Source organism: Lactuca serriola, chromosome 5 (genome assembly GCF_051521515.1).
Source record: "Lactuca serriola cultivar US96UC23 chromosome 5, Lser_US96UC23_V15, whole genome shotgun sequence".
In the NCBI taxonomy this organism is placed as follows: domain Eukaryota; kingdom Viridiplantae; phylum Streptophyta; class Magnoliopsida; order Asterales; family Asteraceae; genus Lactuca; species Lactuca serriola.
Genome location: NC_136412.1, coordinates 220,520,767 through 220,542,185, shown reverse-complemented (window position 1 = coordinate 220,542,185; position 21,419 = coordinate 220,520,767). Strand labels below are relative to the sequence as shown.

General features: G+C 36.1%; 1 protein-coding gene across 1 annotated transcript; it reads left to right on the top strand.

The window, feature by feature from the left end:
- The first annotated feature begins 14,037 nt into the window (after window positions 1-14,037).
- On the top strand, window positions 14,038-16,038 carry LOC145051457 (trafficking protein particle complex II-specific subunit 130 homolog). Its single transcript, XM_078999431.1, has 6 exons — window positions 14,038-14,311; window positions 14,428-14,938; window positions 15,036-15,108; window positions 15,190-15,280; window positions 15,355-15,511; window positions 15,757-16,038. The coding sequence occupies exons 3-6, from the start codon at window positions 15,070-15,072 to the stop codon at window positions 15,809-15,811; spliced, it is 342 nt and encodes a 113-aa protein (XP_078855557.1). The 5' UTR covers window positions 14,038-14,311; window positions 14,428-14,938; window positions 15,036-15,069; the 3' UTR covers window positions 15,812-16,038.
- Window positions 16,039-21,419: the final 5,381 nt, after the last annotated feature.

The window sequence follows — 21,419 nt, the reverse complement described above, 5'->3', positions numbered from 1 at the left end:
GACTTGATCAAAATTTCCGATTTCGATTCATGTTTTAAACAACAGTTTGAACAAAAAATAAAGTGTAGATCGAGCAACACGTCTAACAGCTCACGGGACCGATGGACCTCACAAAGCATGTAAGTTTTTTTGTTTTTATTTTGTGGAAATGTTAAATCCTTTTTATGTGGTGTCAAGTTTGCCTAAGTTTATTTTTTTTTTTTTTGTGAAAATGTTAAATGCTTTTTATGTGGTGTCAAGTTTGCCTAATAAAATGGTTATGATTGAGTTTAGTTCCGATAAAAAAGAAATTTGTACAATTTTCTTGACTTTTTTTTTTTACTTTTCCCATAGATTTCCGACTGACATGTTTGTAACCAGGGGGTTGATGCATGATTTTCTATTAGGTGTTGCCGGTACGAAATAGTAGAAAAAAAAAATTAAAACTTTTGCACTGCATTTTCAGAAGAAGTTAGGTGCCAGAGTGGGACACCATGCATATTGAACCTCCCCTGTTTGTAACGATATTCCAACAAACATCATTTAGTGATAGATTTTCAAACAATCTTTTTGAGTAACCAGGCATTAAATAATGCCAGATTTAAAAGAAAACGTTTAAAATCCATTTTTTTTAAAACATGCCGAAAAATATAGGAAAATGACACAAAATGCCCTACAAAGTTTCAAGGGTTAGTCCATTCAATACCTACAGTATTTTTGTTGCTTTATGAGGGCATAAAGTCGGTTTTGTCAGGTCTATTAGATCCTTCTGGAAGAATGGAACGGGTAAACCAGTAACCCTTTTGCCATGTAATCAATGCAAGTGCCATCTGTATTCACTTAGTAACTTAGATCCACGTGTATAAAGAAGTTAGCCTAAATCAAACCAGTTTCATTTTCTTCTTCTTTTTCGTTCCTCGGAAAACCTTCCCTCCAAACTTACTTTTTCGTTCCGTTTTGCTGAAAATGGCTCAGTATATCCAAGTCAATCTACACTAACAAGACAACTTCAGTAGGTATCCTTTTGCCTATACTGATTATATCCGGAAAAGACTCGATGACATCGATTTTTCTAGAATGGACAAGTTGAATAGCTTATTCCTCATACTAGTGAACTCCGATTTCACCTCGAAAAAAACCAGCTTTCATGTTCCAAATGAATCACGATAAACACAAGAGTCATAAGGCCTTCGACTCCAATCACATAAGAAACGCAAATTGAACTATTTGGATCTTCTAGTGGAGTATTTTATGAGGGATTTGCAAGTTTTTGATTGGGATAAATTGGGGATAACAGCAATTTGATTGTTGCATATTTTGACAAATGAAACAGAGTTCATGGAAAACCCAGATTGATAAATAGCGTATAATGAAGTATGATCCAGCTTAATCATGGAAGAACTCGATTTGCAGGTTTGTTGATATGGAAGCAAACATTTGGAAGAAGAAATAGAGGATAGTGAATATGTGCATTTGCAGGTCAGGGAAGAAACTTTGGTCGGAGCCCATTTTGTGATTTGAGGGAACAAGTTTTTGTCAATTTTTGGTAAGGATTTTTAGGGGTTTCTTCATTTTAGAGAACGGATATCCGTTTTATAAGGGGTGGTAGACCAATTCAACAGTCAACTTTGGGGACCAAGGTTCGCTCCATCATTAGCCATGCACCTAGGCAGCCACACATACAAGTCTGACCACATCAACCATGACGTGGGTGACACATGTGCTTCAAATGTAGAGTTAGCATAAGAAACCGGTTTTCATAAGTTAAGGGGACCGTTTAAACTGGTCAGCATCCACATTGTGCCCACATAAAGCAACAAAATAACTGTAGGGACAGAATCGACCAACTCCGGAAATATTGTAGGGCTTTTGTGTCATTTCCCGAAAAATCTAATACAAATATATATATATATATATATATATATATATATATATATATATATATATATATATGTTGATCTAGTAATTTTTAAAACTGAAATATATATTTGACCAGAAAAAGTTGACTTGTCATCACAATTGTGCATCTGAGTTTCCAAAACAATACCCAACGAATTTGCAGCTAAAGCCTAAGTCTGTCCACATATCTCTCTGCATAAGCCACTATTGAACATTTATAGCTATTTTACCCTATCAAAAATATGTTGGGTAATGCTTCTGAGTGAACTCAAGAAAAGTAGACCATGTAAAATCTAGGAGTTTTGTTGTTTACCACAGGTCTATGCAATAGCAACTCCTGTATTAAAGGTGTTCAATCCATCCAAACTTGTATTCACCGCAGTTTCTCTTGTACACTACCATTTGTAGACCTAGTGGGGGTACCTTAATTTCCATTTGTCGAACGCTCCACCTCAGAGAATTGAATCAATATCTGCATGAAGATATAAGATTAAACCACTGCAAGAATTTGAATGTCCCAAAAAACAAGCCGGCATGCCTAAGAAACCAGTTACTAAATTCACACAAAAAAAATCTGTGGCTAAACTAATAAAATGGTGAAAGTACATTTGTTTTTCTATGTTCTTACCAAGAAGACTTCAATGGCCGGCCAATGTTAAATTCCGAATCAGGAAAGCTGTTTGCTTGTATAAATGCAAGAAATATATAGCAACTTACTTTTATTTTTACGTATATTACAACATTCTACTTGATAAAGAAGTTAGCTAATCTGCCAAAATTAGAGTTTTAGTTGGTTTAGGATGCTTTGAGTAGTCGATTCCTTTTATATGCCGAAAGATAGGTATTAGAAGTAGAATAGGTTTCTCTCTACTTTAGTTAAAAATACCATGTGTCAAGCACTGTAACGCACAAAGAAATCACGAAATATGTTTAATACTGAATATTTTTCTGTATGGTATTAGAGACTTCATTGCTCAATGGCAAAACAACCAACTCCTATCTATCTTTCCTTCTCAAACTTTCTACTCTTCAACAGTTTCTCCTTTTTTCGAATTACTAACAGCCTTCAGACAGCATCAATTTTCTTTTCCTCTTCAAGAATCAAGAAACAAATTACAGTCAGAACCAAATTCAGCATCAAGAAGAAATTACAATCAAAGGCTTCTTCTCATTATCCAAAATAAAGAAGCAAATTCAGCAGTCAATCATCAGTCATCAAATCATGCACCGAGACCTTTTTTCTTTTTTACAGAATCAAAAGACTCCAAGAAACCAATATTAACTTCTATTAGAGATCAGAAGTACAATTCCTACAAATCAAAGATCAGTGAAGTTTAGTATAATTTCTTAATAGCTTCAGAATCAAGAAGAATCAGAATTTTAGAAGCATTATCAAAATCATCAACAGATTCCGTTCACTTCCTTTCTTCCTTCATCCTCATATCACAATCATCATCGTTGCTTACAGTCCTACAGTTCTGCTATAGCTCCTTCTTTAAAATCATAGACCAATCAAGATCATCAAGCTGCAGCTACAACGACATTCCTCTAACAAATCTGCCGCCACCAAAACTGTCATCAACAGGCGGCTACAAAGACGCTCCTCTAACAACGTCGCCACCAGAAAAAAAAAACAATAAAACTTTGGCTGATCAAAATCAGTGGAACACAAATCAACCACTGCCTTGCTCAGCTATTCCAATGCCGACCGCCTCCCCATCATATCTTCCTATACAACCAGCTTCTTCAACGATATCCAGTTGAAACTAGACGTGTCAAAACAGGCAAACATACCGTGTTTGTCTTTGTCTTTGTCTGACACGACACGACAAGGTTATATGTAACAAGATGCTGTGTTTTTATTTACTAACACGAAAATTACTTAATTAAAACATGACAAACACAACAAAGATAGCATAAAATAATCATTAGTCTATTTAATTCATACTTATCATATAAAACACAACAAACACGACAAGTACATGCTAACATCGTGTCAATTTTATGTCGAGATTTGAACACAAACATTACACGATGTCATTTTTTTACATTGGACACAAACAAGAATTCAAATTTAAATTTTGTCCCAAATTTGTTTTGTGGTGTGTCGTGTATTCGTGTCATGTTGTGTCATCAATTAACACCCCTGATTGGAACCCTAATAACTCGGTTGGGGATGTTTACCTGATAGTGAATGTACTTATTTCTCAGTTATGGGCTTCACAATCAAAATTCACATCAAATATATATCTACGGAATAGGAAACATATTTCCCACTTATGGGACTCAAGGTCCTAACCCACAAGTCCGCAACCAACAACCTCATACAAGTCCACCTCACCTTGGGTTAACTCTTACAGACTTAATCCAGTATTGAGGTAGAATAAACATTTCTCATGTAGGACAAGCAACCCTTAAACTACCTAAGTGTTCCCTCAAACTTCAACATGTCCTTCTAGTCCCTACGCTTACAAAAAAAACTCTTATCCATTGTCCAACTTGTACTGAGCCAAACCCATACAATTTTCAATCAAGCTAAAGATCTGAAACAACTAAAATGCAGAGTTGAACTACAACTTTTTGAAGAAAACTACCATCCAGAAATATTCAATTAGACTCGAATACATAGCATAAGTAACATCTAGGTTGGAGTGCAATTCTGGAATTAACACAAATTAAAAGAAAACCTTTATCATTTTAAATCCGTAGAGACATAGAGATCATGAAGACAATACGGAAACAAATAATTGAGTGGCGACAGCATATGATTTGAGAAAGAAAATGTTTTATGTTTTCTTTGGAAGGGGAACGTAGAGATATATTCAAGGCTGTAGTCAGGCAACGCCGACAACTGGAATTTAGTTCACCGCCAACTGGAATTGCTAACTTTTTACTGTGACTCCGTTTGGGGTCAACTGGCTACCAGGAATTAGGTTGCCATAAGGAAAATCCATGAGCGGCGATGAGTGAGGAGAAAGGAGGACCAGTGAAGAGAGGTTGGTATTCTGAAATTCTTTTGTTGTGCAATGATGAAGCAAATTTAGGTAATAGGAGCACACAATTTTCAGACTTAAGTTTCCTACTTGAAAGAAAAAGTAACTCTTTTTTTTTTTTGGAAATAGTCAAATTTTACAACTTGCCTATCTCATTTTTTAAAATTAACAAAAAAAAAAAAAGTTTTCCTAAATTAACCACCGAGTCCGCATCCTGTCCTTCTGCGAGCTTGATAATCCAAGTATATATAACACCTAAAAAAATCTTTTGCACATTTTCCTCTTTGCCTGTTTCGAAAGCTTACGAAAACGCTCTTAAGAAGGTTGAATGAAATCTACAAAAAGGTCGAAGATAAGAACAACCACCCAACGTACATAATTTTTTATGGTGTATGGGTTCATGTAGTAGTTTTTTGTTGAACACGTGAAGATGGAGTCTGCATAGGTTACTCACGGTGGCTTGAAAGGACAATGACTTGTACAGACTCGATCTTGACCTTTGGGCTCGTTAATTGATCTAGATCTTGACCACTCTGGAAACGTCTTTATCTCTACGAACTGTACCACCCTTTTTCCAGATTAGATCAGTTGAAGAATCAAAGGGATCAAAGAGAAGGCTCTTGGGAAAATCCTTGTGTCACAACATGGCAAACCAATTTCAGGAACGCGCATTTGGATGGCCGCCACGACATGGCAGATGCTGCAACCCAAGCCCATGCTTTCTAGGGTTTTCTCCATATTTAAAGGCCTTAAATCTGGTGTTCGGTCATTTCCCTTAGTCTCTACCATCCTATCTCGAAACTCTAGCCTCTTATTTTGTATCATGAGCTCCTTGTCGGTGTTTTGGTTGTTTGAAGGTTGAAGGAAGACTTTGTTGAGAAAAAGATCAACTAGCATCTTGCCTCCATCTCTTGGTGTATCTTCTAGACTTGGGTAAGTCTCCAAGTGTCCACCTTTATGGTTCGTCCTTGTAGAACTAGACTTTCACTACTACAAAAAGGCATATAGGACCCGGTTTTTGAAAAAATCGGGTTATATTATTCAAAAACCAGGTTTTATAAAGGAGGATGTAATATGACCCGGTTTAAATTGGGGAAGCGGGTTTTATAATAGAACTAAAGAACCCAGATTCTATTGACATAATCGGGTCCTTTAGTCGTGTAGTTATGTGATCCGGTTTTTCTAGTACAAACGGGTTCTATGAATAGAAGAAGAGATTTATGAGATGGTTAAAGGACCTATTTTTCCAAAAATCGCTTTATGGCTACCAGTATTCTCAATTGCCGAAGGTTTGTAATACATTAACACCCAATTTTTAACATTTTCATTTCTAAATCATAGCATTGGACACAAACTTAGATTCACATGCTTCCATATTTAATAATATCTATGTAATAATCAATTGAATTATGCATCCTTACTTTTTCAACGAATTCTTTATTTTTTATTTTTTTTATGGAAATAGTATTTAGGATATCTAAAATTTCCGTCATATATTATTTACAATACAACAACTAAATATAAACTCACTTAACACTTACGATAGCCCATAAGGGGAATTCGTGTACTTATAATCAACGATGATGGAATTGAGAAATAGAGACTGTGGTGGTAGAAGATGAAGACTGCAAGTCAACTGTTACGGCGAAGCATGAAAAAAAATGTTTATATACATTTTGAAAAAAAAGAGAGAATGATTATATACATTTAGAGGGGGAATGAAAATGCAATTTTAGGGAGATTTGAAAGAAAACCAATAGGCTAAGAAATTGGACGGAGATTTGAGAGGGAAAAGAAATGGTAAAAAAAGTTTGAAGGAAAATAAAGAGGGAAAGAAAATAAATTATTATGGTTATCTCTACTTTCATTTTTTTTTTTTTTTTGATTTTTGCCTTTATTTTATTAAAAGATGTTATATTTATTCAATTTAATCTTTAAATATTATATTTATTATTTATAAATTTTCAAAATATTTATTTTTAATATTTCAAAAATATTATAGTTATAATAAAAACTAAAATGAAAATTTTGTCCACGATCGTATCTTCTTGGAACCATCTTTTTAAATCATTATCACAAATGACGTTTCATAATTAAGGGTTCTCCAATCATGGAATTTGTGATGACAATGTCTTTGCAATCTCATCCCCATGTCGACAAGATTAAGTTGAATACTAGGTACGTAGGGGTGTGCAAAAAAACCGAAAAACCGAACCGAACCAGCCAATCCGAAATTGAAAAAAACGGATATCAACGGATCGGTTTTGGTTTGGATACTTAGATATCCGCAAATAACCGAACCGAACCACTTGATATACATAAACACACACACACACACACATATATATATATATATATATATATATATATATATATATATATATATACGTGGTTCGGTCAAGGTGACCTACATCCCCGGGGCAGGAGGGGAGTATTCTTTATTTCAGAGCTCTCAACATAAAGGTTACAAGTAAAATTACACAAAGATTCGCCTATCATTATAGAATTCAAGATACAAAATGACCTAGCATGCATCCTTACTTATACTTGAGGAATCAGACCTAAAACCTTAATGGGCCAAGCCTATTGGCTTATAGGCTCATGAAAGGTGTCAACCAATCATAATCCGCCATGCAACATCTTCTGGAACATTCTTGAGCATTATCATCTTCTAGGCATACTTCGATTAACATGGAACAACAAAGGAATCAATATGGCGCATCATGTACCAAGATGGTCCATGATGGCGCAAGAACTTATTCATGGGGCAACAGCAACCATAGATGGCCCAACAAGGATACAAATAGCGCAAGAGCCTCAAGTGTAACGCCCAGTCCATATATTATTTATATTTGGTCCCTTATATATTGAATTATTGATTATGGACCTTGCGATTATTAAGTATGGAGAATGGAGGGACCATTTCTGCCAAAACAGGAAAATAGAGGCGGGGCCCAAATGCGGGCCGTTCGCCTGAGGAACACGCTGTGTTCCCGCGCTGAATGCAAACCCCAACTTTTAGGGTTTAGGACCTATATAAAGAACATTATCTCCAATTCTCCAGCCTCCTTACCAGCCTCTCAACTTCATAAACCCTATATAGCCTCTCATCGTTCATCCTTGTGTGTTTTTGGCTTTGTGAAGTTCTTGGTGGTGTTTAGAAGCTTGAAATAAGAAAGGAGAAGCTAGTTAAGAGGAACTTGAGCTCTGATAACTTCATCTTATTTACTTCTTTTTATAGTTTATTTTAGTACATTTCATTCGCATTTTAGTTAACTTCCATGCATATTTTCCCTTTTGTTATTTTTATGACCAATTCAGGGTACTTTCTAGTATCTTGAGCATTATTACAGATTTTATTGGAAACTAGCAGGGCGGCACTCTTGGGAGGCGATTGGGCTTGAAGGGAATTGGGGATTTCGTGCTTGATGGCTATGAAGGTGACTCATGGGGTGGACTTGTCGATTGCTTGAAGGCTTGGAAGAATTGAGCTTTAAATTTGAAAGACGCGGGAGAATTCTTGAGTGTGCAGGATCAATATTTGGGAGTTTGCGGAAGTTTAGAGTGATGTGGACAGACAAATTGGGCTTTAATTGAAGAAATATTGAAGAAAAATGGGCTAGGAGTTGATTGGATTCGAACTGGGCCAATGGATTAGCTGTGGGGGCCCAAAACTTGAAGAAACCCAAAAATACACGTCAGAGGCCGCGGCCCGCGTGGATTCCTGACAAGGGCAATTTCGGGATTTTGCTAAGAGCTCTATATTGGGAAGGTTGGTGTGCCTCTTTAGCCTTATCTTGAAGGTCCGAGTTTGATTCATTCTCTCTGGAGTTTGGAGTTCTTTTGAAGGCCAAGAACACCTCAAGAACATCTTGATTTCACCTCTTGATTATTGTAAAATGTTTGGTACAATTTCATCTAACTTTGTTTCTTTGAGTTTAGTCATGCTTGGCTAAACTAATCTTGGTTGACTTTTTGTTGAATCCTTTGAACTTTTGTTGAATGTTGAAGAATCCATGAACTTGTTCTTAAATCTTTATGGAAATGTTTTGTGGTTTATCATGTTATCACTACTAGTATGTTTTTATTCATGAGTTTAAATGTGTTTGTGGTGATTAGTTGGCTAATTTCTTGATTAAGTAAATGATCCTCAAATTAGCAAGCAACAAATGATTTTTGTGTTGTTTTTGCTTCACACAATCATAAAAACATTTTCCTCCAACATGGTGGTGAAAGCATTTGACCCCTCTTGGATTTGGTGACTTTTTGGTTCTTAATGCTAGTTGACTTTCACTAATTACATGCTATTTGGAATTAGTGAATTTGATTAAGGAAATTGTTATGAGCTTCTCTAGCCATTTCAACAATTAAGAAAAGTCTAGGTAATCTCAAGCTCCTTGGATTACTATAGCCAAATTAAGGATTTAAATCAAAGTATTGCACAATTGGATTCTAATGATATGTTCATCAAAAATCAAAGTGAGGAAACTTTAAGTCAACCATCTCCCCCTTATTGATTTTACATCAAACTCTTATTTTTGTTGCACTTGTCTATTTAAATCATAGTTAATTCTAGTTTGTTTCAAGTATTTCAAAACACCACCCCCCCCCCCCAATTTATTTTTATTGTCATTTTTCAAGTATTTTTACAAAGAGATTTTTCATAGAGTTATAAATTGAACCAATCTCCGTGGATTCGATCCCTTTACCACTATACACTATTTTAGTGTGTAATATTTAGGGTTATTATTTGTGTTGGCCTCAACAACCACCAAGCTCAACGATCCGGGGTAGCATCATCATTTGAGACTCTTCAGAGGTATAAAGTTCACAACTTTCCTCAAGTATGATTAGATCTATAATAGTGATGTTTTGGACCTTCTTGGTCCCAAGAATGGATCTTTATGATTCAAACTCATTTCTAGGCCTAGGGTTGCCACTCTTAGTGCCATAATTGTAATATCCGAAATTCCAGGTATAATATTTTTATCTTATTATCTAGGAGATAGTTGAGCAACTCGACGAGTTGATGTCCAACTCGTCAAGTAGGAACGGATTTGGACACGCGGGTTTAATGACCAACTAGACGAGCCAGAGGGGAAACTCGTCGAGTTGGCATTGTAAGATGAAACCCAAAATCCCCGGGGTTTGGGCCTATTTAAGGGAACTTATGTCCTCATTTCCGCCTCACCAGCTGCCCAACCTTCCTGTGTGAAACCCTAAACGTGTGTAATGAGCTAAAAGAGTGACAAAGCTAATCTTTTAGTATTCTAGTCCTACTAAGACACATAGACCGGAGGGTCTTATTCAAGTATAGCCATGAGAGGCTAATGAGATATGTGTGATATTTTGGGGAACTTACTAAGCTTCATGCTTACCGTGTTATGTGATATGTGTTTCAGGTATTTTCGAGGATCACGAGAAGGCGCCGGCTTGATTGTACACACCCGTTCGAGATTATGATAGAGGATTTTGGGATAATAACAGTTATTTTATGGAGATGTGTTTTTGGCATTTGATACATTGTGGTTTTGAGAAATTGTGTTATTGAGCTTTATGTGATTTAAAAATGAAAAAAATTGTTTTGGAAATTTTTGGTGTTACAAGTTGGTATCAAAGCCTTGGTTTGAGGGATTCGGATGTACCTTCGGGTGTGTCTGGACTCAAACTAGGGGTTTGAAAAAGATTTTCAAAAAGAAATGACTTTTCTAAACATAAGAAAGAGTTTCAAGAGAAAAATGAGTGGAGCAGTGTCTACAATCAGTCAGAGCCCGAACGGTGATTTCCCAAAATACCCTCATTTATTTGTGTGATGAGATATTTATGATATGTTAGGGATGCATGCTAGAGAATAGGCTAGGTAATTCATATTTTAGGGCTAGAGCTATCTGATTTGTGATGCCTTAGCCTAGCAGTTGTTGCTATTTATTATTTGCTTTGAGTATGTGTTGAGTAAAGAGTATCTAGCAGGAATCACTTAGAAAAAGTTATGAGTCGAGGGATAATCTAAGAGAGATATCTAGATGAGTATATGAGGAATTTACCAAGAGAGTAGTCTGATATTCGTGAGGAATAGAGTACCTGTGAATTGGGATCCTAGGAGGAGGACTTGCGGTTACAACAAATTGGTGTGGAAGGTGTTGGATAAAGTGTCTAAGTCCATAACTATATTTGGTATGTATTTGACCTAACTTGGCATGGTCCATTTGGGTTGCATGGCATCACAACAATTGGATAGACTAAATGAGAAAAATGACACTTATGATTTGTTAATATATTATAAGTTATAATATATTAATATGAAATCATATTATTTAATAGTATTGATCAAGAATTAATTTGGAATTAATTTTGTGGTAAAAAAGAGACTAATTAAAAGTATGGGGATTGATTGTGTAAATCATTCATTCTTATATATTGGGCTTATGATCCATGGTTCATAAAATTGGTCTAAAACCCATAGGGTGCTCCATGGATGCTCCATGGAGGTTAAAACCCATGGATCATGGAGTAAGTGAAAAGTCATGCACACTAGGGTTTGCAGGGTGTAACCCTAATTGCATGACACTATATAAGGAGCCCCATATGGAGCAAAATCGTACACTAAGACTAAGAGAGAGGGCTAGCCGAAATTTGCATGCAAGTGTTCCATTCTCAAGTTATTCCAAGAAGTTTTGGTGTTGTGTGAAACATTTGAAACATCACATTTGGGGTGCTAGGCTCACAAGGTCTTAAGGAATCAATCAACAAGAAAAGTATGTCATTCTATCTAAATTTTATATTACATGTACCTCATAATATGCTAGATAGGATGAATCCTTAGAAAATCAATATTTGCATGTATAATAGAGAAAACATAGATCCAAGGTTTCTAGGGTTGCATGTACTGATGGGTTTGTGGGCACTACATCAATCCTATGGTGTACATGTAAACCCTAAAGCTTTGGATCTAGTTCGTCTAATTAATATGCAATACTCATTCAAAGCTCATAAACCCTAGATCTAGCATATAGAAATCGATATTATCATAATAAAACGGTTTAGATATAACCTTGATTGTTATGTAGCAATAACAATCTCAATTCCTCTTGATATTGACCTTTGAAAGCTTAGTGCCTTAAATGTTGCACCTCTAATGGAGTCACACACACCATGAGCAACAAGATGAACTTAGAAGAAGAAAGAAGAGCCACAAAAACATTCTAGGGTTCTCTCAAAGAGTTGGTCACGTTTTTTTTTGTGGGGGGGGGGGGGTTAGGGGTTCCTTATATAGGTTGCCTATTTGGGTTTTCAACTAGGAAACTCTAATTTGACTGCTTAGGCCCTAAGAAACCCATGGACTCCCTCCTTAGAAGCTTTGGATGAATTCTTATGAGTTTCCTGTAGATTTCGTCCACTCCAACTTCTATGGAGTCCATTAGCCCAATATTCAACTATCACACAATTGACAGTTCTAGTCCCCTTTATTTAATTAATGTCTTTTAGCCACAAAATTAATTCTTATTAATTCTTGACTAATATTAATTAAACAATATGATTTCTCTTTTAATATATTATTCATATAATATATTAATAAATCATAATTAATCCTTTTTCTCCTTAGCTTATCCTATCAGTTGTTATGGTGAAGGCAACCCAAAAGGACCATGCTCACAATCGGGTCAAGTACATACCAAAATAGTTATGGTCTTAGACACCTAATCCAACATGTACACCATAGGAGTGTTAGAATGCTCAAAACACATCAGAAGGTAGTATTGGGCCCGTACTACTGGAAGCACATGATCTGTAAGTAATCCAAGTAAGAATCCTTAGGGTACCAAGAAGTATGTAGGGATGGGAATCGAGTGTGTTTATGATTGAACGAGTCTCTGATGATTTTGTGTTGTGTTTCAGAGACATCATGGTGGGCACACGCCATAACCTTGAGAGTAGTGTGACTGGGGACGAGGATATCTACATGATGATTCATGATGAGGTGACCGCAACCATTCGAGAGGCGATACCGAAAATGTTTGGGTCTATTAAGACCACCCTGATTGAAACATTTGATGAGTGTTATGCTATTGTTACTGAGGTTGTTGCTACTGCACCCACTACAGCTGTTGTCGCTGCCAGGCCACAGGGAGGTGACACGATTAAAAAAGGTGTAAATAAGGAAGAGAAAGAGCAATGTACCTTGTGACTGTAAGGTTCATAAAGAGAACATCACCATCTTTTCTTAACAACCTTAATTTGTTCGACTTCAACATCAGGTTGACTCATCTCCACCGATCATAATGAGACACTAATCGCAAGAAAAATCTGCATGTGATTCTTAAGTAACACTAGAGTCGTTTGTTGGTTCAATTGGAATAGAGGAAGTACCTCTAGGGCAGGGGAATCGATCAATGGATATTTATTCAAATTCGAAATGCACTTTGAATTGGTAGTTTGTTAGATGACAATAACAGTGGAGATGCCTCCGATCAGTAGTGGAAGATTGGGGCTTGGAGAGAGTAATTAATGGCAGTTGTCGGTTACGGTGGTAGTGGTTTGTAGTAGAGGATGATATTAGTGACATGGTATGGTAGCTATCGAGAAGGACTCGAAGAAGCTGGAACATTAATCACCAATTTCTTCAAAACATGAGTCCAATTTCTCCGAATTTCCTTTCAATTCCCCTTTGATTGACTCTAGTTTGGAGTCAAATCGATTTTGATTTAGTTTCCAGAATCCATAACTCAAAAAAGGAATTGTGGCATTTAGCTTTTCATTTGAATTTGTGAAGCAATTGATGTGTTCCAACGGTATGAGCATAGGTGGCCACGATGGTGAAGGTTATGATGAAGGCGATCTAAGGTTAAGAACATGTGTCGTGGTAGTGAATACTATGCACCCTCTTGAACTTATCCATTGATATAATGATCCTAAAGGTATAAATTTGCTATGTGGTTAGACAATGTTATTATGTTATATTTTGAACCTCTATCTCTCTTTTTTTATCTCTCTCTCTCTCTCTCTCTATATATATATATATATATATATATATATATATATATATATATATATATATATATAACATTAACAAAATCAAACATTGATTATTTTATCATATAAAACAATAGGATATATGTGTGTGATGTAAAAAATAAAAATATAGCCTATCATGTTTTGGATATGCCGCTATCACTTTTAGGTACCCCTCCTATCAAATTTTGATATCCTGCCATCAATTTTGGTGTCCAGCCCTATGAAATTTTGATATCCCGCCATTTGACCTGTTATACGATTTCAAAGCTACCCTCTACGACCAGGAAAAGATTTGAAAATCGCCGATTGAAGACCCTAATACTCCGAAACAACATAATGGAAACTTCACCAATCAAAGACCCTAATACTCTGAAACAACGTAATCGAAACTTTACTGCCTCTATATTCACCAGAGCCACACTACTGAGGTACAATTTCGACTGATAAATGAATATCATTCATTATGTATGTAAAAAATTGGAATTCATCTAGATGGCTTGATTAATTGATCCCTTTTGGTTTGTTTTATGCATATTCTGATTAGGGATTCATTATTGGTTTTTTTCCTATCTCTTCGTCTATAAATCTAAAAAGTATTCAGTGATGATTATGGATCTGAGTTTGTTGTTCTAACACCTGCGGTTATTTTGGGGCTTTTGACAGTTGTACCCATGTAATCGCCCCATTGAGGATGCTACTTTTGGGGTTGTTGACGATTTTTCCCCCGGGTTTGGTGTATGGCTTCTGCTGTGTTTGCTTTGCATTGTTGGCGTGTTGCTGCATTGGGGCTTTGAGTGTTTTGCACCTGAATGCCCTGCTTATTGACTGAAATGGTTCGTTCCTCTGTTTACCTGTATGAGCCTTGTTTGCTTATGTTGTAGTATTGATTTCTGGTTGTTGATTTTTTGTTATTTTGTATTTTTCATGCTTTCGTGGTGTGTTGTTGTCAAGGTTTAAGGCTTAGTTTTTCCTGTTGTTGAAGCTACTCAAATTAGTTGAGAGAGGGGTTGCTAAAGAGTTTGCTGGAGATTAATATTGAGAATACAGATGTCCAGGTAATGTTCACCACCATTTCTTTCAGTTACTTGTTTATTATTGCATTGTAGTTTGATTTCCTTTTAACTTAACATTCAAGTTTTTGTGAACAAACAGTGGTTGGGTCTACTTTATTGGCATTTAACCTTTTATGCATGTTTGGAGCTTCTATAATTTTTTCAATCTAAAGGTACACCTATAAATCTCTTCAGATAATGTTATAACAAAATATTGTTAGTATAAATTATGAAATAATTATGTCTATTTACAGGAGAGCCTGGCATTCATGTTTGAAGTGCCTCATCTTAATGAGGAATCACTGCAAGAATATGATGAACTAGAGCTTTGTTATATGGAAACAGGTGTTGTATATAGATGCCATGTATTTAATGACTTTTTGCCACATGTAATTTTTTTTCTCTTATACCCAATACAGTCAACAACGCAGGAATACAAAAGGAGTTTAGAGGAATAGACCATGGAGATGATCAAGCTGTAATCCGAAACCTTAACAATAAACTGTCGCAATTTCTTGATGATGATTCCTCATGGAGTTTGAATTTGGACAATACCTTTTTTCATGTCAAGCTAAGGTTATTCAGATAGTCTTTGTTGTGTTACATTGTTAGTAACTTAATATGGATTTATTAAATTTTTATTTTCTTTTTACATCTATTATGCAAGCTAAAACGTCCATTTAAGGTTGCATAAAAGGGCTTTTCGTTTGTTGTTAGCTTCTTGAAAAGCATTGACCCTACATGAGGTAGGCATTCAATTCATTTCTTAAATTTTTAGCTAATTTGTTATTTCTTAATAGTTGCTTACGGTTATTCTCCAGAGTGTTTTGCTCTTTTGTAAGATGGAAGTTCATCCCTGGAATCAATTGGCAATGAGATTGAGAAGGCAACATCAAGCATTTCTGATCTTGGGCAATTGATGGAGGTCAGCTAGTTTGTTGGTTTTCTAGTGATAATATATGTGTTGCAAATTTTGTTTAGTAAGATAAGGCTGTATATAAATAAGGTAGGAGACATTATTTTTCATAGGTAAAAGTATTAGATTTTTGTTTTGGAATATATAAATGTATTGGATTTGAATTATTGTAGATTTATTTTTCAGATTCATATTATTATAGATGTATTGGATTTTTTTAATTTTTTCTTTTGCATTTTGTGCAGAAAAAAGATTAAATTTTTTAAATTATTTGTTGTTGTTTTTGAAATAAAAGATCCATTTTACAAGTTTTTAAAAAGAATAAATTCACATTATGGATGGATTTGCAGCAAACATTCCGTGGGTGAAAGGAATTGAGTCTATAGATTTAGAAAAATAAAAAATAAAAAAAGTTAAAAGGCCTGTTTGCACATATTAAAAACAACTATGTAAAAAAGCAAGATTTAGCATAATAGAACCCGGTTGTGTAGAGGAGAACTGGGCTATATAGTCTAACGTGAGTATACTACATTGGAAGGAAAACCCATGAAAGGACCTGATTTTTTATCATAGGAACTGGGATATATTATATTAATAAGTCCCGGTTGTTAAACTGGGTTTTATTCATTTTTTTACATAGGACTCGCCCCACTAAAAACCTGGTTGAAAACTAGGTTCTTTTAGGCTTTTAACCGGGTTCTTTAACCTATTTTGTATTTGAGCTCATTTCCTTCATGATTTGTGGATATGAATGATTGGTTTTGATAAAGTTGGCAACTTTATCACTCTTTGAGGTCCCTAGGCCATCATATGTTTCAAATCTACACCTTCATGTTGTTTGGTGCAATGCATGAAGTTTTAACTCCATTTTTACCCTTGTGGACCTAGTTTTGGGAGTGACATGAGTTGGACATTCATATCCATAAAGTAAGGATTTTTATGGTTTAGTTTAGGAAAAGGAAACCCTATGGAAAATTGGAGCAAATGACTTAATGGATTAAGTCCTTAATGAGAGAAAAATGATTTATGGTAGTGGCCACGATGTAGCCAAAAAGTGACCAAGATGTGGTCGAGTGTCGTTTTGTGATTGTTTTGGTCCTAACATTCCCACGACGTGGTCAAGGAAGGCCCAAGGTGTGACAATGTCCTACATGTCAACTATTTTGGACACTTTGTGTCTTGGTATGCTAGACCGATAGGGTCTTTCATGTTGATTGTATGATATTTCTAGTTGTCATGATTAGGTGTCTTGGTATGCTAGACCGATAGTATTGACTGTTGTTGGATGTTTACCCTAAGGGATTGTATGACATCAAGGTGAATAGTTTGAGAACTCTTGGTCAAATACTCGACTGCATGGTTCTTATTTCATTTTGTTGCTTTTGGGTGGATCATCTGTTTGGATTAGGGGTAGCAATTTATGACACGACATGATAAAAATACATGACACGGAATGAAATTGAGATGAAACTAAAATTTCAATTTATGTTCGTGTCGTGTTCATGTTATGTGCAAAAAACATGATGTCATGTTCGTGTTCAAAATTCGACACAAATTGACACGATTTAGCACTTCTTTGTCGTGTTTTGCGTGTTTTTCATGTTATATATGATAAAATATTAATTAAATAAACTAATTATTATGTTATGATAACTTTTTCGTGTCGTGTCATGTTTTATTTGTTTTTTAATTAGTTCATTTTCATGTTAGTTAAAAATAAACATGACATCGTGTCGTGTCATGTTAATGTTATAGAAAACCTTGTCATGTCGTGTCAGACAAAAATACGACATGATTACCCGATTTGCCACCCCTAACCTTGTCATGTCGTGTCAGACAAAAATACGACATGTCTATCTGATTCCAACTAGGATTTGGCCTTTGGCAACAGTACGGAAGACTAGGATCTAATTCCTGGTAATTGAGTTTGGGTTGGGCCCATTCACTCCTTGGGCAGGGCTCATTATGTGAGTTGAGATTGGCCCGTGAACTCTTGGGTTGGGCCCATTATATATATATATATATATATATATATATATATATATATATATATAGGAGTTTTGATTGCTCAACGCTAGAGTTGATGATTGTATGCAAATGCATTGTATGTATGGTTGAATATGTGGTATATTGGGGAACTCACTAACCTTTATATTTACATTTGTGGATTCAACATTTTGTAGGTCGTTCGTGAGAAGATATCGGCATGATTGTGCACACGCATCAAGGATATTCGTTTCAGCGGTTTGTAAACTTAACTCTGATAATGGACGGTTTCATTCAATCAAATGTTATTCAATGGGTTTTTTGGAAACAAAGGTTTAATTGGTTAATCTATTTTAAAAATGAAAAATCATGTTATAAGTTGATATCAGAACCTTGGTTTGAGGGATTCAGGTGCACCTTGCAGTGTGTCTGGACTCAAATTAAGGAATGAGAGATTTTCTAACCAAGGTTTTTAAAGAAAATTCTTTTATTCAAGGAAAATGATTTTACATTGATTGGAGGATGTGACGCATACATGCAGTCAGAGCTCGGGAAGTAAGTTATTCCTAATATACCAATATGATCTTGCATTTGTGTTATGAATTGTTATGCAAGCTATAATGCATGTCGGAGATCTGTGAAGGAATTAAATTATATAATTTCCTGACATATGCGATGCCTTATTGCCTAGAGAATTGTTTGTTATGTGCTGCCTGAAGTGTAGATTAATAATGTTAATTTTAGGTTTATGTTTTATAGTTATACACGATTAGGATTATATAGTCTTAAAATGATTGATTTAGCCTTATTTCATGTTCCTTGTTTGGTTGTCGGACTAGGGAAGAATCACTTATTCGACAATCTATTTGATCATGTGTTGTGTATAACTTGCATGCATAGGGAAACCAGCAGTGTTGGTAGTGATTTATGGCAAGACGAGAGAGAGTGGGAAGGGAAGAATCCTAGCGGGAGAGTCTAGAAAGTTTAGTTTTATGCATATGGTTAGACATATGCATATGTGTTAGGAGTTTAGTAGAGTGTTGCTAAGTGACTTGGGAGTCTTGGAATAGTCCTTGGAACAAGTACGGATAGTCGTAGAAGGTAGTATTGGCCCATACTATTGAAAACCCAAGATCCATACTTCGGTTGGGGTCTGTTTTAGGAATACCGAGGAGCTTGTAGGTGGGTTTGCATAGTGTGGGTTTGCGCTCTGTATTAATCCTGATGTGTTCCTGTTATTTTTAAGATTCAATACGCAATCTTCCGTGTTGAGGATGCAAGTTTGAGTGAGAGGGATGTCCACGACATCACAACTGGAGAGATTTCTAGGTTCATAAGAGAGGATTTTCCTAGTTTGATCAGCTTTGTAAGAGTTGAGTTGATTTAATAGATGGATGAGCGCTTTAGGATTCTCCAGGCTGATTTGGAGGCCGATTGAATCAGTACTAGGGACGTTTCCTTTAGGGAGTTTAATGCTTGTGGAGCTCTTCTTTTCTTTGGGAAATGGGGGCCTATCACCAATATGCATTGGATTGCTAATGTGAAGAGTGCCTTTCATGCCATCTTTTTCCTGGCAGAGTCTAAGTTCAGACTTACAGAGTGTCTCCTATGAGATTGAGCTCGGGATTGGTGGTATGAGGTTGTCTAGGGGCTCGAGCCCTATGCGGTTGAGTCTATGTCATGGGAGGATTTTCTTACCAGATTCAAGAGATAGTTTGTGCCGGCGATTCAGATCCAACAGTTGGCTCGAGTGTATTTGGAACTTGAACAGACTTCAGATTCGATGGCTGAGAACACAACCCAGTTTAGATATAGAGCACTATTTTCCCCTTAGTATGTAGTGACAAAGGCAGCCAGGGAGAGAGAGAGAGATATAGAGTTGGAGACCCAACAATGGAAGAGGAAGGATCAAATTCATACATTAGTAGTCCTAGTTAGAAAGACCATGGTGACTAACGTTCAGCCTAGAGATTGAGAGACTCACAGATTTTGCATCAGGTGTATTCTGGCTTAATAGGCTACTTATGTTGTGCTAGTTTGTAGATGTTTCATTTGAGGTCAAGGAAGCCCTCTGAAAAGTTGGAGCAAAGGCCTTAATGAATTAAGTCTTTAATGAGAGAAAAATGATTTTTAGAAATGGCCACAATGTGGCTAAAGATTTAACAGGACGTGGTGGATTCTTGTTTCGCATTTTTTGGTCTTCACATTCCCACGATGTGGCCAAGGAAGGCCCATGAAGTGGCAATGTCCTACATGTCAACTGTTTTTGTATGGACATACCCACGTTGTGGCCAAGAGGTCACCACTTTGTGGTGGTTGATGACCTAGTTGGCCATTCAATTTTGTTGATTATTGACCTTTGACCATTTTGACATGGGTTCAAACTTGGAGGATTTGAATTTTTGATTGAGGAATTTATCTTTTTTGGTGCTAGTCGGTTCACGGGATTAAGCAATGTAAGGTGTGAGAGTGTTACGGTGCTTCTCTGGTTCTACAGTTCTAGGGAGTTTTTCACTATCCCACATATCCCATTTTATATCCTTTGCCTGGTAGCATAATGGTACTGTTAGAGTACAAGTACGTTGGTTCAGTAGGTTAGCTTCTTATTATGCTTCTGTAACATCCCAAAATATGAAGGTAAAAATTTCATTTTTAATACAACAAAAGACTCATTTATTATTTCTTCAAACTCTTAAAGGTATTTTATAACAAAAGTAGTTATCAGAGTATAATCCCGAAATCTCAAGGTTGCAGAAAATATGGGTGTATGGGCTGCGATCAAGTCGGGCCATTCCCTTTCGAACCAGAATTACCTAAAAACCATAAACCACAAATGTAAACACAAAGCTTAGTGAGTTCCCTTAATACCACATACCATACATAACATATAAGTCATAGATTGAACATGCAATAGAAGGTGCTATGTGCCAACCACAGTCTTGCCATTATGTCACGAGCCGTATCATGGTCTTTCCTTGCCAAGCTAGGGGCTAAAATCATGGGTCATACAAACAAGTCCCAGGAGCCACCTCCTAGTCTTCCATGCAAGAATCACAAAGACAACTAGCATACAATCTACAACCACTTATTTAAATAACTGCCAGAGTCCAGATTATGGTCTAGCATACAGATCTGTCAAGAGCCACCTCCTAGTATTTCATAATAATGCCAAGGGTCACCCCTAGTCTTCGTATAACACATAAGCCAAATGGGCCGGAATTGGTGCCTTCGACCCATAATAAAGTGAGGAGACTGACCTCAATCCAAGTTAACCGAATACTCGAACTGCTGCTACCGGAAACCTCGCACTAACATTAAAAATTAATATTTGATCAATAATTGATTTTGATTCAACCAATAATTCTAGTCTAACAACCTAACCTTTAGGGTAAATTCCATTTTACCCTTTTCCTAACTTTGCTAAAATCCAAAGATCAATCCACTACCATCATAATCCTAAATCCTTCGTTTGACATCACAAGGCCCAATAAGGCCCAACTACCCAAATTGGGCCCAACCCATCATGGACCTAACCCGACAACGCCTAATATCCTAAAAGGCTCAAAATAATCAATGGTCAAC